This window comes from Ischnura elegans, chromosome X (genome assembly GCF_921293095.1).
Source record: "Ischnura elegans chromosome X, ioIscEleg1.1, whole genome shotgun sequence".
NCBI lineage: Eukaryota > Metazoa > Arthropoda > Insecta > Odonata > Coenagrionidae > Ischnura > Ischnura elegans.
The window spans coordinates 103,641,898-103,661,810 of record NC_060259.1 but is presented as its reverse complement, the minus strand read 5'-3'; the positions used below and the strand labels follow the sequence as shown (position 1 = coordinate 103,661,810).

At 33.8% G+C, this 19,913-nt stretch overlaps 1 protein-coding gene across 33 annotated transcripts in view; it reads right to left on the bottom strand.

Moving 5' to 3' along the window:
• Window positions 1–19,913, bottom strand: part of LOC124171601 (twitchin) — a 207,858-nt gene that overhangs the window by 91,944 nt on the left and 96,001 nt on the right. For all 33 annotated transcript variants that reach the window (XM_046550781.1, XM_046550787.1, XM_046550780.1 and 30 more), the window contains 10 exons: window positions 16,732–16,879; window positions 16,536–16,600; window positions 13,601–13,772; window positions 6,803–6,939; window positions 1,546–1,671; window positions 1,211–1,355; window positions 967–1,106; window positions 716–860; window positions 358–499; window positions 156–280 (listed from right to left, as the gene is read on the bottom strand). In XM_046550781.1, the coding sequence (XP_046406737.1) occupies window positions 156–280; window positions 358–499; window positions 716–860; window positions 967–1,106; window positions 1,211–1,355; window positions 1,546–1,671; window positions 6,803–6,939; window positions 13,601–13,772; window positions 16,536–16,600; window positions 16,732–16,879 (1,345 nt within the window). The remainder of the gene's footprint in view (window positions 1–155; window positions 281–357; window positions 500–715; window positions 861–966; window positions 1,107–1,210; window positions 1,356–1,545; window positions 1,672–6,802; window positions 6,940–13,600; window positions 13,773–16,535; window positions 16,601–16,731; window positions 16,880–19,913) is intronic.

Below are 19,913 nucleotides of genomic sequence, written 5' to 3'. Positions count from 1 at the left end.
AGATATATTCTTAAAAAGAAGAAAACTTTAACTTATTTTTTTTTAAATACCAAACACAAACATTTTGTGAATTAACTATACAGAAAGATTAAAACACTACATTCTGGAAATGATAAGGTGATAATAGATGGGAGACAGTAAATAACTATACTCACAATCCACAACAAGTTCAGCCTCAGTTTTATCAGCATTTGAGACGCAAGTATAAATGCCTGCATCCGTGACCTTAACATCCTTAAACACTATCTTCCTTTTCCTTCCATCCTTCACCACTTGCACCCTGAAACAATTACGTATTATAAAAATCAAGAAAATTATTTAGCATCACAGCATATGTTATACCTCCACTTTTTGTACCTCTTATCGGGCTTAAATGGTTCTCCATTCTTTAACCATTGCACTTCGCCACCAGCATCATCCAGTTCACAGATCATATTGACAGCATCTTTCTCGGTCACATGCTGACTCTTCAGCACCTTCACAAACTTGTAAGGATACTCTGCAACATTATTATGAGATGAAAAAAAATTATTTTAGTTCAAAGCAATTCACTATCTAAGTAAATACCTATCATTCCTGAAGTCTGATAACAAGTGGCATTCATCTTTCATTATATTTTACCAATGTTACTAATAGAATCAAATAAAAAATATCAATGCAGAATATAGCGAGTATGGAAATGTATAGTTTTGTCACTCCTCAAATATTTACTGACCTACAATGGTACAATGAGTAGATGTTTTATCTTCCTGCTTATCAATTCGGCATGTGTATTCACCAGTATCCCCTAGCTCAGCACATTTGATTGTGAGCTTGCAAACTCCAGTCAGATCCTTGGATATTTCATATTTCGGCCCATCCTATGACGAAATTTGATTCAGTGTAGATTTTAGAAAAGCATTAATATGGAAATTAAAACAGGTAATGATAGCATTTAATTAATTACACAATTAATTTAAGTAATACCTCAAGTTTATCTGATCCCTTGTACCAAGAAACAACAGCCATACTGTTGCTCACTGTACACTCCATAGTGCATTCATGGAGAGTAAAGCCATCAGTCTTCTTGGAAAGAGGCCTTACAAAATTGTAGACTGGATCAGGCTCTGAATAAGTGAATGTTTAAATTCACATTGAATACATACTGCCATGAGAGAACAAGCACAAAAATTATCTTAAAAATTTACCCTGATAAATTGTGTCAACTTACCATCAACAGTAAGATATGCTGTGCATGAAATACCAGCAATTTCAACTGTATATTTCCCAGTATCTTCCACTTTTGGAGTACTGATAATCAACTGGTACACATCATTCTCATTCTTGAACTTATACTTTGAGCCAGGAAACAGTTCCTAAATACAAAGCGAACAATGAATAGCAATGTGAAAGATATCAAGTGATAACAGCAAAAAGTGAACTTCTGAAAGAGTCAACTTGGCACTTCAAAAATTGTCTTCAAGTGTTGGGTCTAAAGCCATTAGAGCAGGACAAAAATATAGAACAAATTTATAGACACTGGAGAAATAATTAAGTTTTACTCACATCTTTTCGAAGAAACCATTTTGGTTTGCAGTTAGGCTTAGAAAATACAGCTTCAAAAGTAACTTTCTTCTCTTTCCCTTCTTTTGCAAATTGATCCACTAAGGGTTTCAGGAATTGTTCTTGCTTCTGTATTACAAACATGAGATAAATTTCCATTATTACAAGAAATACATAAAAAGAGAACAAATGTAACCCATCAATCCTACAAGGATGGATAAAAGACTCTGGAAGAACCTGCAATTTCATTTACATGTCCATTTTCGCAACTGTAGAAAAAAAATGAAATTTTTCGTTGAAGACAAAAAATGGGAGAAAAAATTGCACAATTAATGGACAGAGAAAGCAAGGATAGATGACAGGTGTAGAAGATATTTTTTTCAGTTTAATAACTGCACAAAATAAGAAATGAAAAACATATAATTTTTGGAAGGCCAAATTAATTTTTTAAAAATTAAAAATACAATATGAATACATATACAGGAATGGGAACCACAAAAAGCAAACAGAAAAATACATAAGTTTGCAAAAAATGCATGTTCTAGGGAATTTCATCCAAAATTATACCTTACTGGCTATAAAAATAATCTTGATAACAAACGTTGGTGGTAAATTCAGAGTCACTAGTAGGAGTATTAATTTTTAAATAATAATAAGATAATGAAATGCACCATGTTATTTACTCTGATAGGATATGACTCTTATTTTTGGAATAATTAATTCATAGAAGCCTACTTGAGTAATTCCTTTGCTTTGTGAAAGCAAAGCTCTCAAAAGCAAATATTTTTTCAATCAATAGAATATAAAAATATGAAAGATTCTGATACGTTGGGATGATTAAATTTACATCACATATATAATAGTGGTGACCAAGTAAACTACAAGAATTAAAACAAACTACTGAAGAGAAAAAGATTCACCAAACATGGAAGATGAAAATGTACAATCATGCAATATGGTCTCCATTTGAAAGAAAGACGATAGAGCATTTACTATAGTAAAAGTTCAGATACCATAGTGGCCTACAATTATAGCACATGAAAAAGTTCTAAAAGAAAAGGCTTTTGTAGAGTGAACAACAAATTACAAATAAGAATATAAACAAATAGCAGAATAATTAAGAATAGTAAATACTTCTAAAGAAAAGGTGTTCCTTAAACATCAATTTCAGTGGGTACTTTAAAAACTTTGCCAATTTTGACCATTATTACAAAAAATAATTTCAGTGGGATAGCCAGTCACTGCATAAAGAGTAGTCAGATACCTAGTTAAGACGGCCATCCTGTACACTCAAGCTAACATGACTGGATGGCAATCAGAAATGGGAGTGCCAAATAGGCATGCTAGAAAAAACCACAGGAAATAATAGGCAGAGGATTTTCCTCCATACCCACACATGAAATGATTGAGGGACACCAGAAGTGAAATGAAATTTTACATCAGACATGCTTTCCGATGAAATTTCCCAATGTCTCCGGTCTGAAAAATACAAGAGTGCAATAAAATAATCTCTAAATAAGACTGAATGTGTAGAGTAGATGCTACAAAATTAATTATGAAGGAACAGATTCATTACAAACATATAGGACGTTAGTAGACAATAAAACATAGAAGGAACCATACATAATTCACAAAGCACATAAAACATGAAACAAACTGAAAATGACAAACAATAGAGAGCAACGGCATCAGAGGAGAGAAATAAGTCCCAGATGAAGAGCAGGAATAGAAAATAGAATGACAAGAAAAAAAGGTCATTTTAGTCCAACCTCCTTCTTCTCAAAGTGATGGAGAACCGGCCAATCAGGAATAAGTTCCGCTAACGATGGCCTCCTCGATGGTGGTTTCTCACTACTCTAAAACACAAATTAGAAATCTGTCAAACAAAAATTCAGGATATGAACAAATGGGAGAGGAGAATGCGTTGTTAAATGTAAAGTAAACCAGAAAGGCTGAGCTATTTCAAGCTTTTCATGCATTTAACAGCGGTTAGTAAGCATTAAGCGAGTAGGAATGAGTAGTGCTTTGGCTTGTTTTCAACAACAAAAGGTACTAGGTGTAAGGAAAGTTTGGCTAATTATTCAATAATTTCCTGAATAGTCTACATTCAGAAATGAATAAAAAATGATATTTATTAAAATAAAATGTATGGAAGGTTTATATTTAAACAGGGTAGTTTAAAAATTTTCACCAGCAAAGAAAAAATCGTAAATATCAATGCAGAGTTAAACGAAAAATGGGATTCAAATTTTTGAAATAGTTAAGGTTTCAAGTTTAAAAAATATTTATGCATGTTTAACAAAATGAGAAAGCAGTGCGAACCTTCAGTAACTCTTTGTCCAACATTTGAAGTTTGGGCCAATCTGTAATTACATCTTGCAGAGATGGGCGTCTCCTGATCTCAAATACATCCTATGGGATTCGGGTACAGAGAGAGCCTTACTTCAATTATTTAAATCAACCATATTTATAATGGAATTCTTTAATTCATGTTTATTGTCTCCAAATTTATGAGTAGAGCAGTAATATTTATTTAGGAGAATATCTCCAAAAATTATGACTTCATTCAAATAAAATGTATTTGAGTATATTACCAATCACACTAAAGTTGGAATTTAATTGATACTGTAAGTTAATATTGATAAGAAAATCGCCACTAAAGTCCCTTCATTTGAAGCAAAAGACAATCACTTACTGTCAGAATTTATGTGAATTTCAGAGATTTATTTACAGAAAATTTCAAATTCTTTATGCAATATTTAACAGAATTTATAATATTTAGGAATTGTTAGGAGGGGTAGAGAAATTAGGACATTAAGGAAGAAATTGTGAGAAAACACTTTTCTATTTAGAATGATGGATTTTTTATTTCTTATCTAAGAAGCAAGGGTTTAAGGATGAGCCTCCCAGGAGGGTATGGGTCAGAGGTGATTAAAATTTACATCAGGGCAAATGCTATTAGTAGAAAAAATTTAAAAAATCGCAAAGGCTGTAAAATTGTACACCTAATAGAAGCAATTTTCACAAAGCAGAAAACAACTCACAACAAAAAGTTAAATAAAAATATTAAAATTAATTTTGCTTCAAATTAACTTCAGACCTCTGCACTTCAGGAATCTGACTGGCAAAACTATCATTTTCTCCTTTATAGATAATCTTCTTCCAGGTCATGAAATAAATGATGGGTAATGCTATGAAGCATTGTCGCATCAATATCCAGATCCCATACTTCCAAGTAGTACAAACAAAAACATAAGTAGTGTAAAAAGATACAGATGACAGATGGTATAAGACAATACACCACAAAAATAAACAATTTGTTAGTACATGTTCATAACAGAATACAAACATGATTCCTTTTTAGTGAAAGTCCAGAGGGACAAAATTCTGAGGCAATATCTCTTGTGGAAAACCTTGCCTAGGTTGTGACCTATGCTGTTTTGAGGGCTTTAAAAGAGGAAAAATTAGACTATCAATGAAATGAAAACAAAAATTGCAAATACTATTATGGAAGATCGAAAACTTTAACTGACATAATTTAGAGTTTTTACGGTCGCAGAGTTAAACGATTTTATATGCCAGACCCTAGCAATACCCAAAAAATAATTAAAAGCAAAATAAAAAAAACAGAGGTTGAGTTTTAAAAGACTACTGTGTGTTACAAAATCCACTTGGACTTTAAACATAATTAATCTAAATGTTTTATTAATGTAGGTATACTAAATTGTTCACAAACCAGAATTACATATGGGTTGTTGGAAAGTGGTTTATTTGGTTTAAACCTCTACTGCAGACTTGAGAAAATAACAGAATAGACAAGTATTAAAGATTTCATTTTTATGGAGATTATCAGAGGAACAATTATTTAATGATTTCATTCCCTGACACGGATCCATTTTCTTATTTTTAAGATATTTAAACTCCATGGAAAGTTGTAGCCTAAATACAATGCTTAATACATGAATAGGGGGAGAAAATTATATGCCTCATTATTTGACACACTGTATCTTCCTGCAATTATTTAGTGTATGTCCATTTTAAATGATAATTTTTCCCAGCATAGCAAGCAGTCTGCAGTGGAGTCAAGATAGGGTTTAGCATGGAGACTCATCATTAAGGCCCTTGTCTCTGATATTACATAAACAAATTAGGCTTTACAATCACGTCAATTAAATTTTCAGATTATTTGAGATTTATAGTTAATTAATTTTATATTTTAGAGCATAAAACCTGTCATTTTGTAATTCAGAGACAGAATAAACTGTTTTAAGAGGATGATTTGTAGGAGATTTATGAATGTTTAATATCTCCCTTTTCTACCTTCAACCAACTCCAATATGAAACACCTTTCTTAGCAGCAGGGATTTTACAGATTTCTTCACCTTCCACTCTCACAACAATCCACCCCTGCTCTCCATCTTCAAACCAACCCGTTTCTACGTTTCCTGGGAGCTGTAAGGAATCATTTAGATGTCAATTGAGCATTTAATTATTCGCCCTACTAGTTATGAACCACTGAAATTTTTAGGAGCTTACCGCAGACAGAAGTCTACCGCCACACTATTTTTTAAATGTGAATCGACTTACTTCAGCAAAGTTTTTATTTAAGGTGTCCTAAATTTTTTTCACACATTCAATTTACACGGACCACACTGAGGAGAAGGACGATAATGGGCAACGAAAGACAGTATTGTATTATTTCAAGAGAGTATTACTTTAAGACAGAAGAGCTTTGAACAAAGCATTATCATGATAACTGATTCATATTGTACATGCATTAGCAACAACATAAACTAAACCCTAGGCAAGGTTCTTTGAAACATAGTGTTCTCTTATTAACAAGGAGACAAACATTTATAGAGAGTAGTATTAATTATCAGAGACATAGAGGCTGATACAGCCAACATTGATGAACTATCACATATTTCAAGCCACGAGTTTAGTTGTATGATTATATAGGTATTATTCTAGGGAAATAATAATAATATACTTGATTGTTGTTCCCTTCAAGAGACCTTTTTATTCACAGCTCCATTACTACCTGAAGAAAAGACTCAGAGCACTTTTAGATAATCATAGGATACATTTAGTAATACTTCATTCAGAATGAAAAGATAGATAGCATTTCTACACATTAAAAGCCTATGCTCAAGATAACCATTAAACTATTTCTGAGGAGTAAATTCTTAACATATACGTGAGACTTATCTAGAGTAAATGTCTCAAATAGCTCACGGAAAACTGCGAATTCTACACTTACCCTCTCCACCTTCTTTAACTGAGGAACAGGTTTTTCCACTTCTTTCAAATCAGTCCAGTCAGGATCTTCCTTGTCCTTGCCCCATTTGGCATATTTACGCTTTTTGAGCATGGCACGGAAATCCATGCCACTTGCATCTATAGTTCACGAGTGAATAAACAAAACAAATAGGCCTGTCATCATGATGGAAATAATAAAAATTATTTTAAAAGGGAGCAATGTATCATGCATAAACACTCTCAAATAAAGTCAGCATTGATACACGAAGATGGTTTCATGAGTCAAAGAAACTGCTGTTCCACCACCTTTGTAAATAGGAAGATTTTTCTCTCTCTCATTTCTCTCTCTTAGAAGATCTCATCTTTTGAAATATCAGTAAGAGAAAATACATCCTTGAACGTGGGCTACACTGGGACTATTCCCTTTTCGTATTTTTTAAATAAATAATTTATCAGTAAGGAGTAAGTAACTTAATTACTTGGACATTTATTTCCATAATATTTTGATTAAACACTTTATCAAACATAGACTATTTCATATCTCACTTCAATAGGAAATAAAAATGATTTTTTTATGCAAATTGTTAAGGGATATAAAATTTTTTTTTGGCTTAATGGTGATAAAAATGCTATGGCAACAGGAAAAGGTACCTCTTCACCACAAAGTACCTCTGAATTGGAAGTGGAATTTCCTCATTTTTACATCCCATTAAATGGAAACTGAAGATATTTAATCCATTCTACAGTTACAAGAATTAGGAATATATGGTGAGTTGTTTCAGAATGTTTGGATGAAGATGATGACAGGCCAATACAAGGAGAACTTTTTAATTTCTAACCACTATTTTTTATCGGTAGAAGTCTATTTTCTCATTCCCAACCTATTATCAAATCTCCCCAACTAGTCATAATGTTATGTATCTGGAATATGCATGCGTTTCTGGTTTATTCATATAGCAAAATGTTCTTGTTTAGGCTGACCACACATTTCTTCAATAAAATTTAGAATCGCCAAATTCTACGTAAATTATTTAATCCAAAAAAAATATTTTCTCAACTGCCGAGATCCTTATTTCCAAGCCACCACCAAGCACACACCGGTGGACTGTGGGCTACCTAATAACCAGGGGTAACCGAAAAGGAAAAATAAAAACTCCTATGACAACTATTCATTTCTTATTACAAGATAGCTTCAATATAGCTTCAGACCTCAAATGAAATATCAAATCATAACAAAAACTGATTTTCCGCAGGTATACATTATGATTAATGTAAAAAAAAATGCTTAAAGGAGCATATCAAGATGAAAGTGGTCCCAAGAGGAGACATTTTTTACTTAAACTAAGATTTTTATGGTAAAGGGAACACAATCATTAAGTGTATTGTCACAAAAAATCAATGCACTTGTTGTAATTAACATTTTCTAACGATAATATCAGCATTAGGACAAAATTAATGCAAGATTTCTGATTTTAAATGCAATTTCCAGAATATACAAAAGGGAACCAAATTTTTCATCTTCACAGGATGAATAACAATTAAAAAAAGTGTATTTTGGATGGATCTCCTTCATTGAGGGAAAAATGATAAAAGTGCAAGACTAAGTGAATGATTTTTCCTGGCAGCAATGGAGCCAGGGGAAAGTTGCTCACATGTCAAGCAGATCAAAACTGACTCACCTTGTTTCTAAGCAGGCTTAAATAAAACATGGCTGGGCCTTGAATAACTATTAGCTTAACTCTGAAAAGTGAACAGCTTTTATTTTCAAAAGAAAGGAAATTAATGTGAAAATTTGTCAGTGCCTTCAAAGTTAAGAAATTTTATTGGTTTTATGCTATCAGAGGTCAAGTTAGACCAAGGAATTCCTGCCAGATTTTTGTATTTTTTGGCAATAATCTAGTTAACTGTGAATATGCGGTGACTTTTTTCCATAATGAGCCAGTGATTTAGATTGATAGATGGTGATTCAGTCGATGGAGTTTTTATTGTCATTTTCTTTTGACATTCTATAGCACCAGATAATTATCCTTTGATCAACACCAGTTCTAAGAGACATCTGCATGTTGTTATATGGTATCAGTGATATCTACCTTACGATGTCACATGATGTTTATTCGCAGAGAAAGAATACTCTCGCTCACCAATCAAAGGCATGTCAGGCAAAACACTTCCTCTGTTATTTCCTGATTCCTCTGAGGAAACTGACCTTGGAATGTATTACATTAAGAATATTTGGGTGAACTGCACAAAAAATACTGCGCCTTCTCTTTTGAAAAGGGAAAGTAGCAGACTGGATAAACATTGGGCACACAATAGACTGCCCTCCAAGAGTTGAAAGGGGCACTATCCATAAATGGAAAACATTCCAAGAAAACATCGTAGTACTTGCACTTGGAGGATAAAGCGTACCATCAGTTGACACGTAGTCATTGAAGTTAAATTCAAAAAAAAGAAAAAGAAGGTAGTCACTGGTGATTAAGGAATGACTTATAACAGCACCATTAGATCTAATTTAATACAAAAGTGACTGGAGTCACAAAATTGACAAATCACCCAGCTTAAGAGTCAAAGGTCCTGGCACTGCATTCGTGGAAGAATGCTGATGAAGAAGCACTACGTTTCTTGCTAAAATTTCATTTCAAAATATCATTTCAAAAAAGTAATTCAAAAATTTGCATGTTCATTTGCATGAACCATCATGAAAAAACATTAAATTGGATAAAAATCGTATGGCAGAAAAAGTTTTACAACCTAAAATGTGGGAAAATGCAAAATGAAAAAACAGAAAATAAGGTAAATTTTGAAATTTCTTTCATAGGGAATGAATCTTGAATTCAAAAGATGAATGTTAAAAGTGGAAAAGCGTTAAAGGTGAAGACTTTAAAACTGGATCCAACTGTATATTCTTTAATATTATTCAAGGAATAACCTGTGGACTGGCCAGCAGTGTATCTTTACAGAGCCAGCTGCAGGTGCACATGAAGTACAAACATTCTGCAGAGGATAAACTTAACTCATTATTTAAGTTTATTGCTGATTACCATCCTATGATATATGATTCAGTATGCTGTTAATTTAACATTGTTAGTGTTAAATGTATAGGAGTCGAAATGCCTACTATGAATGAAACCATCAGCTTTGGTATGTATCACCAGGATTTTAAAAATAGCATTAGCCATGAAAGTTTTCATGTACCATTTTCCTAAGCTGAGAATTCGTAAATATTGATGTTATTTACTTTTTTTGAGCATAATCAGTAATATTCCCTAAATCAAACCACATACACTGTACTGAAGGCAATAAGGGTTTTCTTTGCCACCATGCAGGTTGTGCATTGTGAGTGTCATATTTTCTGTCATCTGCAATGACGATCCTTTGATACCAATGACTTGCTTCAAACATATATGTATCATTTTTGGCCAATTTTATGCAAGATGGTAATTTTTAATTGCATTTAAAATACTTTTCTACACCTGCTTATGTGTGAGAAGCTATTCTAGTGAGCTCACACAGGGTTCCCACTCTACCTAAATAATGAAATTCACGGTTTTTTCCAAGTTTTCACGTTTTTTTTTCAGGTTTTCACGGTCTCAATGTCAAATTCATGGTCCGCTTATAAGTCAACAATAGGACAACCAACGGCCGTATATTAACTAAAAATTAGCGTACCCGTCATACACCGTGAATGTAAATGCAGCAATGAAAAGTGATAACTGTTATGACGTCAACGTTTGGAAAATTCAGGGCCAACTAAAGGCCCAACCCAACTGCGCTCTCGCCCGGACGCTGAATACCATGGCCTCCTTTAATATGCGAATGCCCTTCTTCCGTCTGAACCCCAGAAGTCCTTTTTTAATTCCTCGCCGAGAGATTGTTTTTTTGCGCTCGTTGTTATTACCGCACATTAACCAAATTTCCCTTACCCAATCTTTCTGAGATCGCGGAAATTATTTATTAAAAATGTTTATAGAATATAATAAATCAATTTCATATAATTACAGTGGAACCTCGATCTATCGTTTTTTAAGGGGGATGGGCGAAAAAAACGATGAATGCGGGAATGTTTGGATGGGTTGCCTATGTCCCAGGAAACGCAGGATTTTTGCGAATTATGATATTCATTAATGGATTCAAAGAAGATTTTAGCCAATCACAGAAATACTACTACTTTATCAAGACATAAGGCCATATTGTTGAATCGAATAATATCTCTTTCAAATATCCTAAAGGAACACGCCACCTCACTAAAAATGTTTGCTCTCCACTCGGCATTTACCCTGCTATTATGGATTTCTCTCTGATGTAACAATCCATGAAACGCCATTTCCAGTAAACGTATTCACGAGAGCCACGTGCATGTTATGCCTAAAGCAACCGCTTTCGCCGGCGCAGCGTTTGGTTGTGAGATGGATCACATAGGCCAAAATTAGTCCATTATTTGTAATGTTCCCGTCTAATAAACATATTTTTCATGTAATTTAGGCAATGTGTAAAGCGTGAACAACGTTGCATCAATCGTCAGCGGCACACCCGCCTGAGCCTCGGCTTCATCCCACTTCTTGTTTTCACTGGTAGCTCGCTCTACCCCCTACAATCATGTGCTAGCGGACAGCCCGAGGCGTTCTCCAATATTCACGTGCTTCTATCCCAGATGCTTTTCTTCATATTCAATTATTTTCAGTCCATCTTTTAAAGTATGTACTCACTTTTTTTTCGGAAAGGCGATAGTCCGAAGACGGATAAAAATAAAACTAAAAAAAAAATGAAACCTTACTTTATCAAACCCTCATGAAAAATACTCCCTAGTTTGAAGTCAACCCACATTGAAAAGTACGGAGCCATTTGTGCGAGATGAAGTTCGGAACTGATGCTATCGCGTACGTCTTACGCAAAACATACTGCAGAGGGTGAAGCATAAACATATGACTGCGCCATGAAATTTTTTGTTTTAAAGAGAAGGCAACTTACACATTCTTTTCTAATTATCGTAGCGCCAGATGAGTAGATGAATTCGGATTGTTAGTAGGGAGAAACAAAATATCTTGAGAAGATATCCCTTCCTCAGTAACTCTTACAACTGAGACTTATAGTATAACTCGCAAATTTATAACTGATGATAACCTGATATCCTGTTTTCGGAAAAATGCCACATTAACTGCCGAGAAGCTCAGCTACGAGGATATCGAGTTTTGCCAGAAATCATCATTGTATTTTCCCAACTATTTTCTTGTTTTAAATGCTTAAATAACATTAGAAATACGTCGTGTTTGGTCTCATTCTTTTTTTAATTACGTGCACTTTACAAATATTTCAATCTAATTGGAGTATAATGCCAATTGCAGAAATTCATTGTTAGATACCTTTTGGGCTAATAGGTATTCTCCAGAAACTGAGAACTTTGAAGCAGTTAGGCTGAAAAAGGTTAGTGGGTGAGAAAAGGGGTGGGGGCACGAAACACATTCCCATTGTTCTCGTGTAACTTGATATTTTTTTCGAAGCTAAGGTCTTCGTAATACGATCTCTGCGCGAGCTGAGACCTTTTTTTTTATTTCGGAGAAGAGGAAAGCTTCAGGGCGGGGGGGGGGGGAAAGGCGAGTTCTGAGTTTTTTTTTCAAGCGAATTTTCGTAAATGGTTCATTCTGGGTCCATTAGAAATGCAAGTTATTTCATTCGTCCTTTTTCGAATACACCATCCCAAGCTATCACTGAAATTGAAACACTTAGACAAAATAGCAGACTTCCTCCATTAAAATGGAAAATATCGGTCAGTGTGTCGTCATATATTACGGACCAATTACTACACTTCGAATATTCATGTGTAGAGAAATGCGTAGACTAAGAGTCTCCGCGTGCCTGACCATGAAACATGATTAACATATCAAATTTGATCAGTCAATCGTAGTATTATTATCAAGATTGAGATATTTTTAAGGTTTTAGGACGAAATTCACGGCTTTTTCCAGGTTTTTTCACGGTAGACGAAATTCACAGCTTATTCACGGTTTTAAGGTTTTCACGGTTGAGTGGGAACTCTGTCACAAGTGGATTATTTGATGATATCTATGATTTTATTCCTCACTCAAGATGAAAATAGCATTGCTTTAATTATATAAATCTAAAAGATACTGCATTGCTTTTTGGTTTCATTTTAGGCATTCAATGAAAGACGCACTTGTATCCAAAAATATCTGATGATCCAACAGCTGAAATCAAGGATCTGGTCCGTATCTGGATCCTAAAAAATCCTGTATCTGTCCATCCCTAATTGAGACATTAAGTTGCCATATGACAGTCTCCTTTTTTAGAGGAAAATAATTATTAAGATATTAACAGGCTTAAAGTCATGAACAGTTTTATTCTATGGTTTCTCCCCCACCTCATCCTACTTCGTCTTCCTTAGTTCCAATTTTTTTACCTAGATACTGTGTAGTAAAAAGAATATACAAGCATTTCAGGAGGACTAGCAATAGGCAAGCCCTGAATGCTGCTAGCAAATAGTTTTGCAACCAATTGGTCATAACCAATACAGATGTATAGGACATAAATGATAGAATTTTTGTTCTCAAAGATCTAGAGAAATGATGACACTGAGAACATAGAAACTTTAACTGTCCACAGTGCAAATTCATCTATAAAAGTCGACATTTCATATGCACATAACATTTGCACCAAAGATACCCCACTTTACGGCATAACACCTGATGAGAGTACTTTTTCAGCATCTTCACTTACGTAAGTATTAAGTCAAACCTTGAATTAACAACTATCGACCTCTCACATGTTACATGAAAGATCTTACCTGAGACATAAAGCTGCATTTCAGCAGAATCTTCACCATGCTCATTGCTGACAACAATTTTGTACTTCCCTTCATCATTAGGCTTCACTTTCCTAATACAGAGGGTTATTGAATTAGTTTCCCCATCGGTAAGAAACTTAAAACGACCTCCATCAATAATCTCCGTCATTCCCTGAAAAAACAAAGCCAATGAATATTTCTCTTAGGTACAAAATCTCCCACCACATTTGTTACACAATGTTACCCAAAATAGAATGGACACTGTGAAACTGTTAGAATTATTAGACAGAAATCAATAATTAGATACAATCAGTGATTATAAATGAGCACTTTGGCTCGTTCTAAACCTAAACTTAAAAAAAAGTGGTTAGCTCCTAGATATTATATTATGTAGTTTGTTAGAATAGCTGGTACGTACGTTTACATTTATCTAAGCACACAGGTAATAGAACAAATACTATCTGATGGTTTCTAGCATAAAATTCTAGCCACATACTAAATCTGAATTTAGGAATCATAGTTTGCTCCATTCACCCACCTGAGTAGCATAAAAAGCTAATAATTTGGTGATAACATTTTCATAGGTATCCCAAATATAAATAAGATGATTAAAAGTATTCCATAGCTAAGTGAAATGTTCAGCATCATCATACCACAACCAATTATCACACTAAAAATACAAGTGACACTGAATAGCATTTTTGGAAGTGAAGCAAAATGCAAACATAGCATTAGTAATACTGATTCACAGTTAAAGAAGGCTGTTCTCAAACTCACAGGATATATACTTGTACAAGCACAATTAATTATTTTCAGATACACACAAAAACTTCTAATACCTTTAAACCTGACTAAATTTTCCCCTTTTCCACCCAAATTCTTTCGGAGAGAAGTATTTAAGATTGGGTCCAATATTTGAGCACAAGACTTGGGTGACTAATTAGGACACCTGAACATCACCTTCAAGGTAAAGATTAGGGTGAGGCAGACATAATCAATAACTATTTAACTATTTTTGATGCTTACATCACTGTTAATGCCAACCAGTCTACTTCAGTGACGTTATGTTTGCAATCCACTAATTTTGAAGGTGTGACTTCAATAATTGTAAGTAAGCCCATTGTAATCATGGCAATTATTTTGCTTCTGTAAAATAACTTCTTCTAAATAGGTACTTTTCAAATTTTTCAAACCACCCCAAATCATACAATCAATTCAGCTAGTCATGATTTAAAAATTATTTCCTTTTTACAATCAAATTTAATCCCAAGACCAGTCTTTCTTGCAGGCAGTCCAAGACTATTCTTTATTTCCAAGCTCTTGCTACTGCAGCAGCTGGCATTAGAAATATACTGAGTTGTTCTTTTCAACTAATTTTTGTAATTAAGCCCAAACTAATAAGAACTTTCTCCATAAGACAGATTATTTATGGGGAGAAAACACTCCCATTTAGATCAGCTACTGCCTAGCTTCAAGTCTCTCAATTTAATCTGCAATGTTATCTCTCATGCCCTGTTTTGTTAAACAAAAGAATAACCAAGTATACATCTATTCCCAATATAAAGCTGATGCTAGTTTAAAATCAATGTAAAACACCTTATTGTTCCTATAATTTCCTATATATATATACTGTGAGTTCCTATTCTCAAGAAAACCTTGAGACGATAGGACAAGCACTTCTCTGGAATGTTACCATGCCTAGAAAATGTTACAGGAGGACAATGTCAGCTCACATCCAATCAATTAAAGTTGTAAAGTTCAGCATTTGGAATTATGTTTATGAAAGCAATATCTAGCTATAATTCTGTAAACACAGAGAAAGTGGTGGAAAGGAGACCAATAAAAAAGAGTGCTCTTCTCTTCTTACATAAATATTACACCTTTGAAACCAGAAAAACAATACGAATTTCTGGTTTTTAAGGCACTCAGATAAGTGATTACATGGAGTTAGAGGAGAAAACAACTACTTTTACTCCTCTCATCCTCAAGACTTTACTGAGAAAATTAATAATAAAAATATTAATTTCAGATGCTAAAAATAAGATGAAAATGACCGGAATTAATTCAAAATGAATTTATTAAATGAAACTCCATTTAAAAACATCAATAAACAAATAAAGCACTGTTTATGTTGATATGATAATAAATTTATTCAGATACTCAGTATGGGCTCAAAAACTACTGAGTATCTAAATTTACGGCTTGATTTTTTTCTAACGAATTTTTTCCCAAAAGCCTAGCCTCAAAATGTAGGAGGAAGGTATATTTTGTAAATACAGAATTAACAAATTTATTTACCCTGAACTACTTTGGAGTCAGTAGATTTTAAATAATGTGCACCCTGAATTTAACAAATCTTGTCCAATGAGCATTTGGCTATGCATAATGGTTAAATGAGTAAATATTTTATAAGATATCAAATAAATTGACAGAAACAACAAATGAGAGGATCCATTGAGATGGCAGTAGGAACCATAAATTATTTTCCGAGTCAAATATGTAAAAGGGAATGAAAAGGGAGTGAGTGCTAGAGTTTTATAATCCACGACACACTCAACAGAATGCTAGGGAGATGGATTTCCTTCTATCACCATCAATGCCTGGAAGATGTTCCAGAAGCCAAACCCAAATTCCACACTTCTGTGAGATGGTAATTTTGAAGAATTGTACAAAAGCACTTTCTGCCAGATACGAAGTGCAGCAGCTGCAAGGAGCAATGGAGAGGGAGCACAAGGAAGGGCAGGAGAGGAAATATAGAGCCTTGGTAAGAGGAGTTGTGGAGGAACCATTAAAGATAATCGATACAAAGAATGGCTGACAGAAAATCGGATATTAGGCTTTCTGCTCTTTCTTGGCCTTATCATTTCAAAGAAAATTAAGAAATTACCAGAACACCCATCACACAAAAAATAATACTATGAACTGAAGGACTAACCTTGTAAAATTTGAATGTCGGGGCAGGATTACCTTCCACCTGCACAGTGATATATCCTGTTTGGTCTGAAATAAAAATAGAATTCATGCCTGAATATGAAGACTGTTTCCATGGGATTCACCAAAGATAAAAGAAGTATGGGAAGAAATGAAAGTTGATCACGTGGAGTTGTTAAGATTATGAGGGCTAGCTTTACCTTCAACGGCCTGATAGTTTTCTTGCACATCAACAATAGCTGGGGGTCCAGGATTACCAATATTTTTCAATGGGGTACATGGCTTGTCTATCTTCTCCTCAAGTTCTGCTACACTTGGACGTCTCATGTCTGTACTTGGTCTCCTTCGCTGTTTTCAAAATAAAAATATTTCTGACTAATGTGGCCTTAAAACACAATAACTGCCTTCATAAATTAAGCCAATATAATCAATGATAGAAGATGAGAAAATTTAGAATGAATATAATATCATCATTAAATTTTAATTTTTTCAATTTTAAAATGATTTCAGAATTTTTACTCACATGCATTCCATTGTTCATGTGAAATTTGTGATAAGTAAAATGAAAATAAAGGTTGATAACAAAAAAATAGGTTCAAAATTATAAATTGAAGAAAAAAACGATGATTTGATGAATATTTGGTAGAGATGGGAAAACTTAAATAGGGGTTAAAGAAAATGTGAGGAAAGAGAGAGGCAAACGACATAAATCACACCAATGAAAGAAGCAAATAAATTAAATAGAGATGGTAAACAGAAAAAGTAAAAGCAGAAATAAGATATATGTCCAAACACAAAAGACAATAAATAAAAAATAACTTAGGTAAAGAAAAGCTGTGGAATATAGTTTTAATTCAAGAGTAGAGTAACAATAGTGTGTGCCATCATCATTTGGTGCATCTCCTCTGCTTCACTTAAGCTGCATCTAGCAACAGTGCATAACTGCTGACATGAAATAGGCCACTTGCTCTTCCCCACACACAAATTTGTTTAATCAATCACACCTGTGTAAGCAGATAGTTATTGTTAATTTCAAAGTGATCCCTAATAAAGCAAGGTTAACTGTTCACCCCAAAAATAAACAATATCCACCTTAAAATATACCTCTGAATTACATCTCCTTTGAAAGGCATGGCAAATAAGAAAATGGAGTGCAATGAAAAGAACAGATTCAAAAATATAACTGAAGTCATTCAACCCATTTCTTTATGATGACTTGGAAAACTAATGATGAAACAGAGTGAGAAACTATACCGACTCAAACAGCTGATAAAGTTGCCCACATTCATTTCAATCAAACCTGCAAAAATTCTTAAATTAGGCAGCTCAAGAAAGGAGAGTATTTAATGCCAGAATTGATAACAATCACTAAAACTAGCTTCACTTAATGCTCAAATAGTTAAACCTTAAGAAGAGAAATTTATTTTACGGTATGAGAAAATTGTAAGTATAACCTTTATATATGTATATATGGAAGTAAAATCTTTCAGTTATGCCTAGCACTTGATTAACAACTAATTTTTGGGCAAAAGCCTTTGTAAAATATCTCACTAGCCAAATGGTGAACAAATCTTGCTTTCATAAGGGTTCAACATTAAATTCAGAGAAAAATAGTTACAGGACCTGAGCATGCAAAAATAATTCATGAAATGATAAACTCCGAAACCTGTAGTAAGAAACTTAAAGTATAACAGGTTCATTAAGCACTTAGAGGATTATTATTTAGTATTAGAAATCAGCTTGGAAGGGCTATCATCCAAAGCCTTCAGAAATAGCAAGTTGAGTAAATAGTAAACATATATATTATTTATACAGCAGTTTAACACAAAAATTTAAGTTTACCAGGGCACTTAAAAATTACTGTTTGAATTTTCATTATTTCCTCCAACAACACAGGTCAGCTGTCTCATATCTATAATGATAGGTGTCTCACTTTCACAGTATATATCTCCTTGGGCATTAATGAGCAAATTTTATTTATCAGAATTGCTTGATAACGCAGTTTCATTAAGAAAAAAGATAAATATAGCAATAGGGTAGTTTCCTTCATCAAAGAAAACGAAAGGTATTGATTGCGATTCATTACCCACCATTAGTGTATTCATAATACACAAATTATTTGGTTTTTGAAATACCGGTTTAGACGAATGGCAAGGGTCAAATTTTATCCTCATTTGAAAAAGGCCAGATTGGCGCCCATGCGATTCCACTCCGCATGACGTCACAGGGACCTAGTTTCTACACGAGAGGATAGGAGTTATACATCGTCTGAGGTTACCAATGCATGCATGAGGCACAGAGCTCAGGGAAACGTGTCTTAATAATCACCTATTAAAACTGGCTAAGTTCGGAAAGTTTTCTTCGTTTGATAAGGTATTAATAAACCTTTTTTAAGCCAAGCGCTACCTTTCAGCAAGGTACTCAGCTATCCGCTAGCATCCTGCGACGTATCAGCGCTAAGCCTCGCCTCAAGGTCACCTCACCGGGCGGGAGGGGGAACCAGAAATACGACGTACGGGGATATTTCCCGACATTCATACTTAAGCGTCGCGTTTTCGCGCGCTTGAAAATTTTCACTTTTCATTTGATCGCGAAAAATAGATGTTGTCGTTTAAAAATCTAAAACCGTGAAATACGTACTCCAGGAGTAATAATCTTTCGATTAAAGCAATAAAAAAATAATAGGAAACCACCCTATTTTGTGTTAAAGGTAATTTAGAACAATCTACACTTACGAAAAATATATGGAGAAGATAATGGACGTAATTAACTACGCTGACTGCATGAATAAAATATCATGTTCAAGCACATATTCCCTACAGAAAATTTCAGGAATGTATACTTAAGCATGATTTCCGATGGACATAAGTGCATAAAAGCACATTACACTCATTTTATGTCATTATAACCCTGCCATAGTTCAAGAGAATTATCAAAATTGTGAACTCAACTGCAGAAAACTAATAGTCATACCATCATCCATACAAAAAATAATTTTACATGGGTGAAGGTGATTCAGTTAAGTTCGTCCAGAATGAAGCCATAAATATTTTTGACTGGTACAGAAATTTATTATGTGCATTTTAATTATTTTGCCATTTTAAACTTCATCCTCTAAAAAACATATGTTGTAATTTCGGTAAAATTTTAGCGTCATTTAATTTTATTGGCAGACATGATAAAAAGGCCATTGCAGATGAAAAAATACCACTGCTTATTACTTTTAAATTAACTTCCTACTAACAGGGAAAATAACAGTTTTAATTAAAAGGCAAAAATAAGGGATATTTTCAAAGTTTAAAAGTTTTAGCTGAGAGATAAATATAAGGGATGGATTCAACATTATGATATCTGTTCAAAGACTTGATATGCGGCTCTTCAT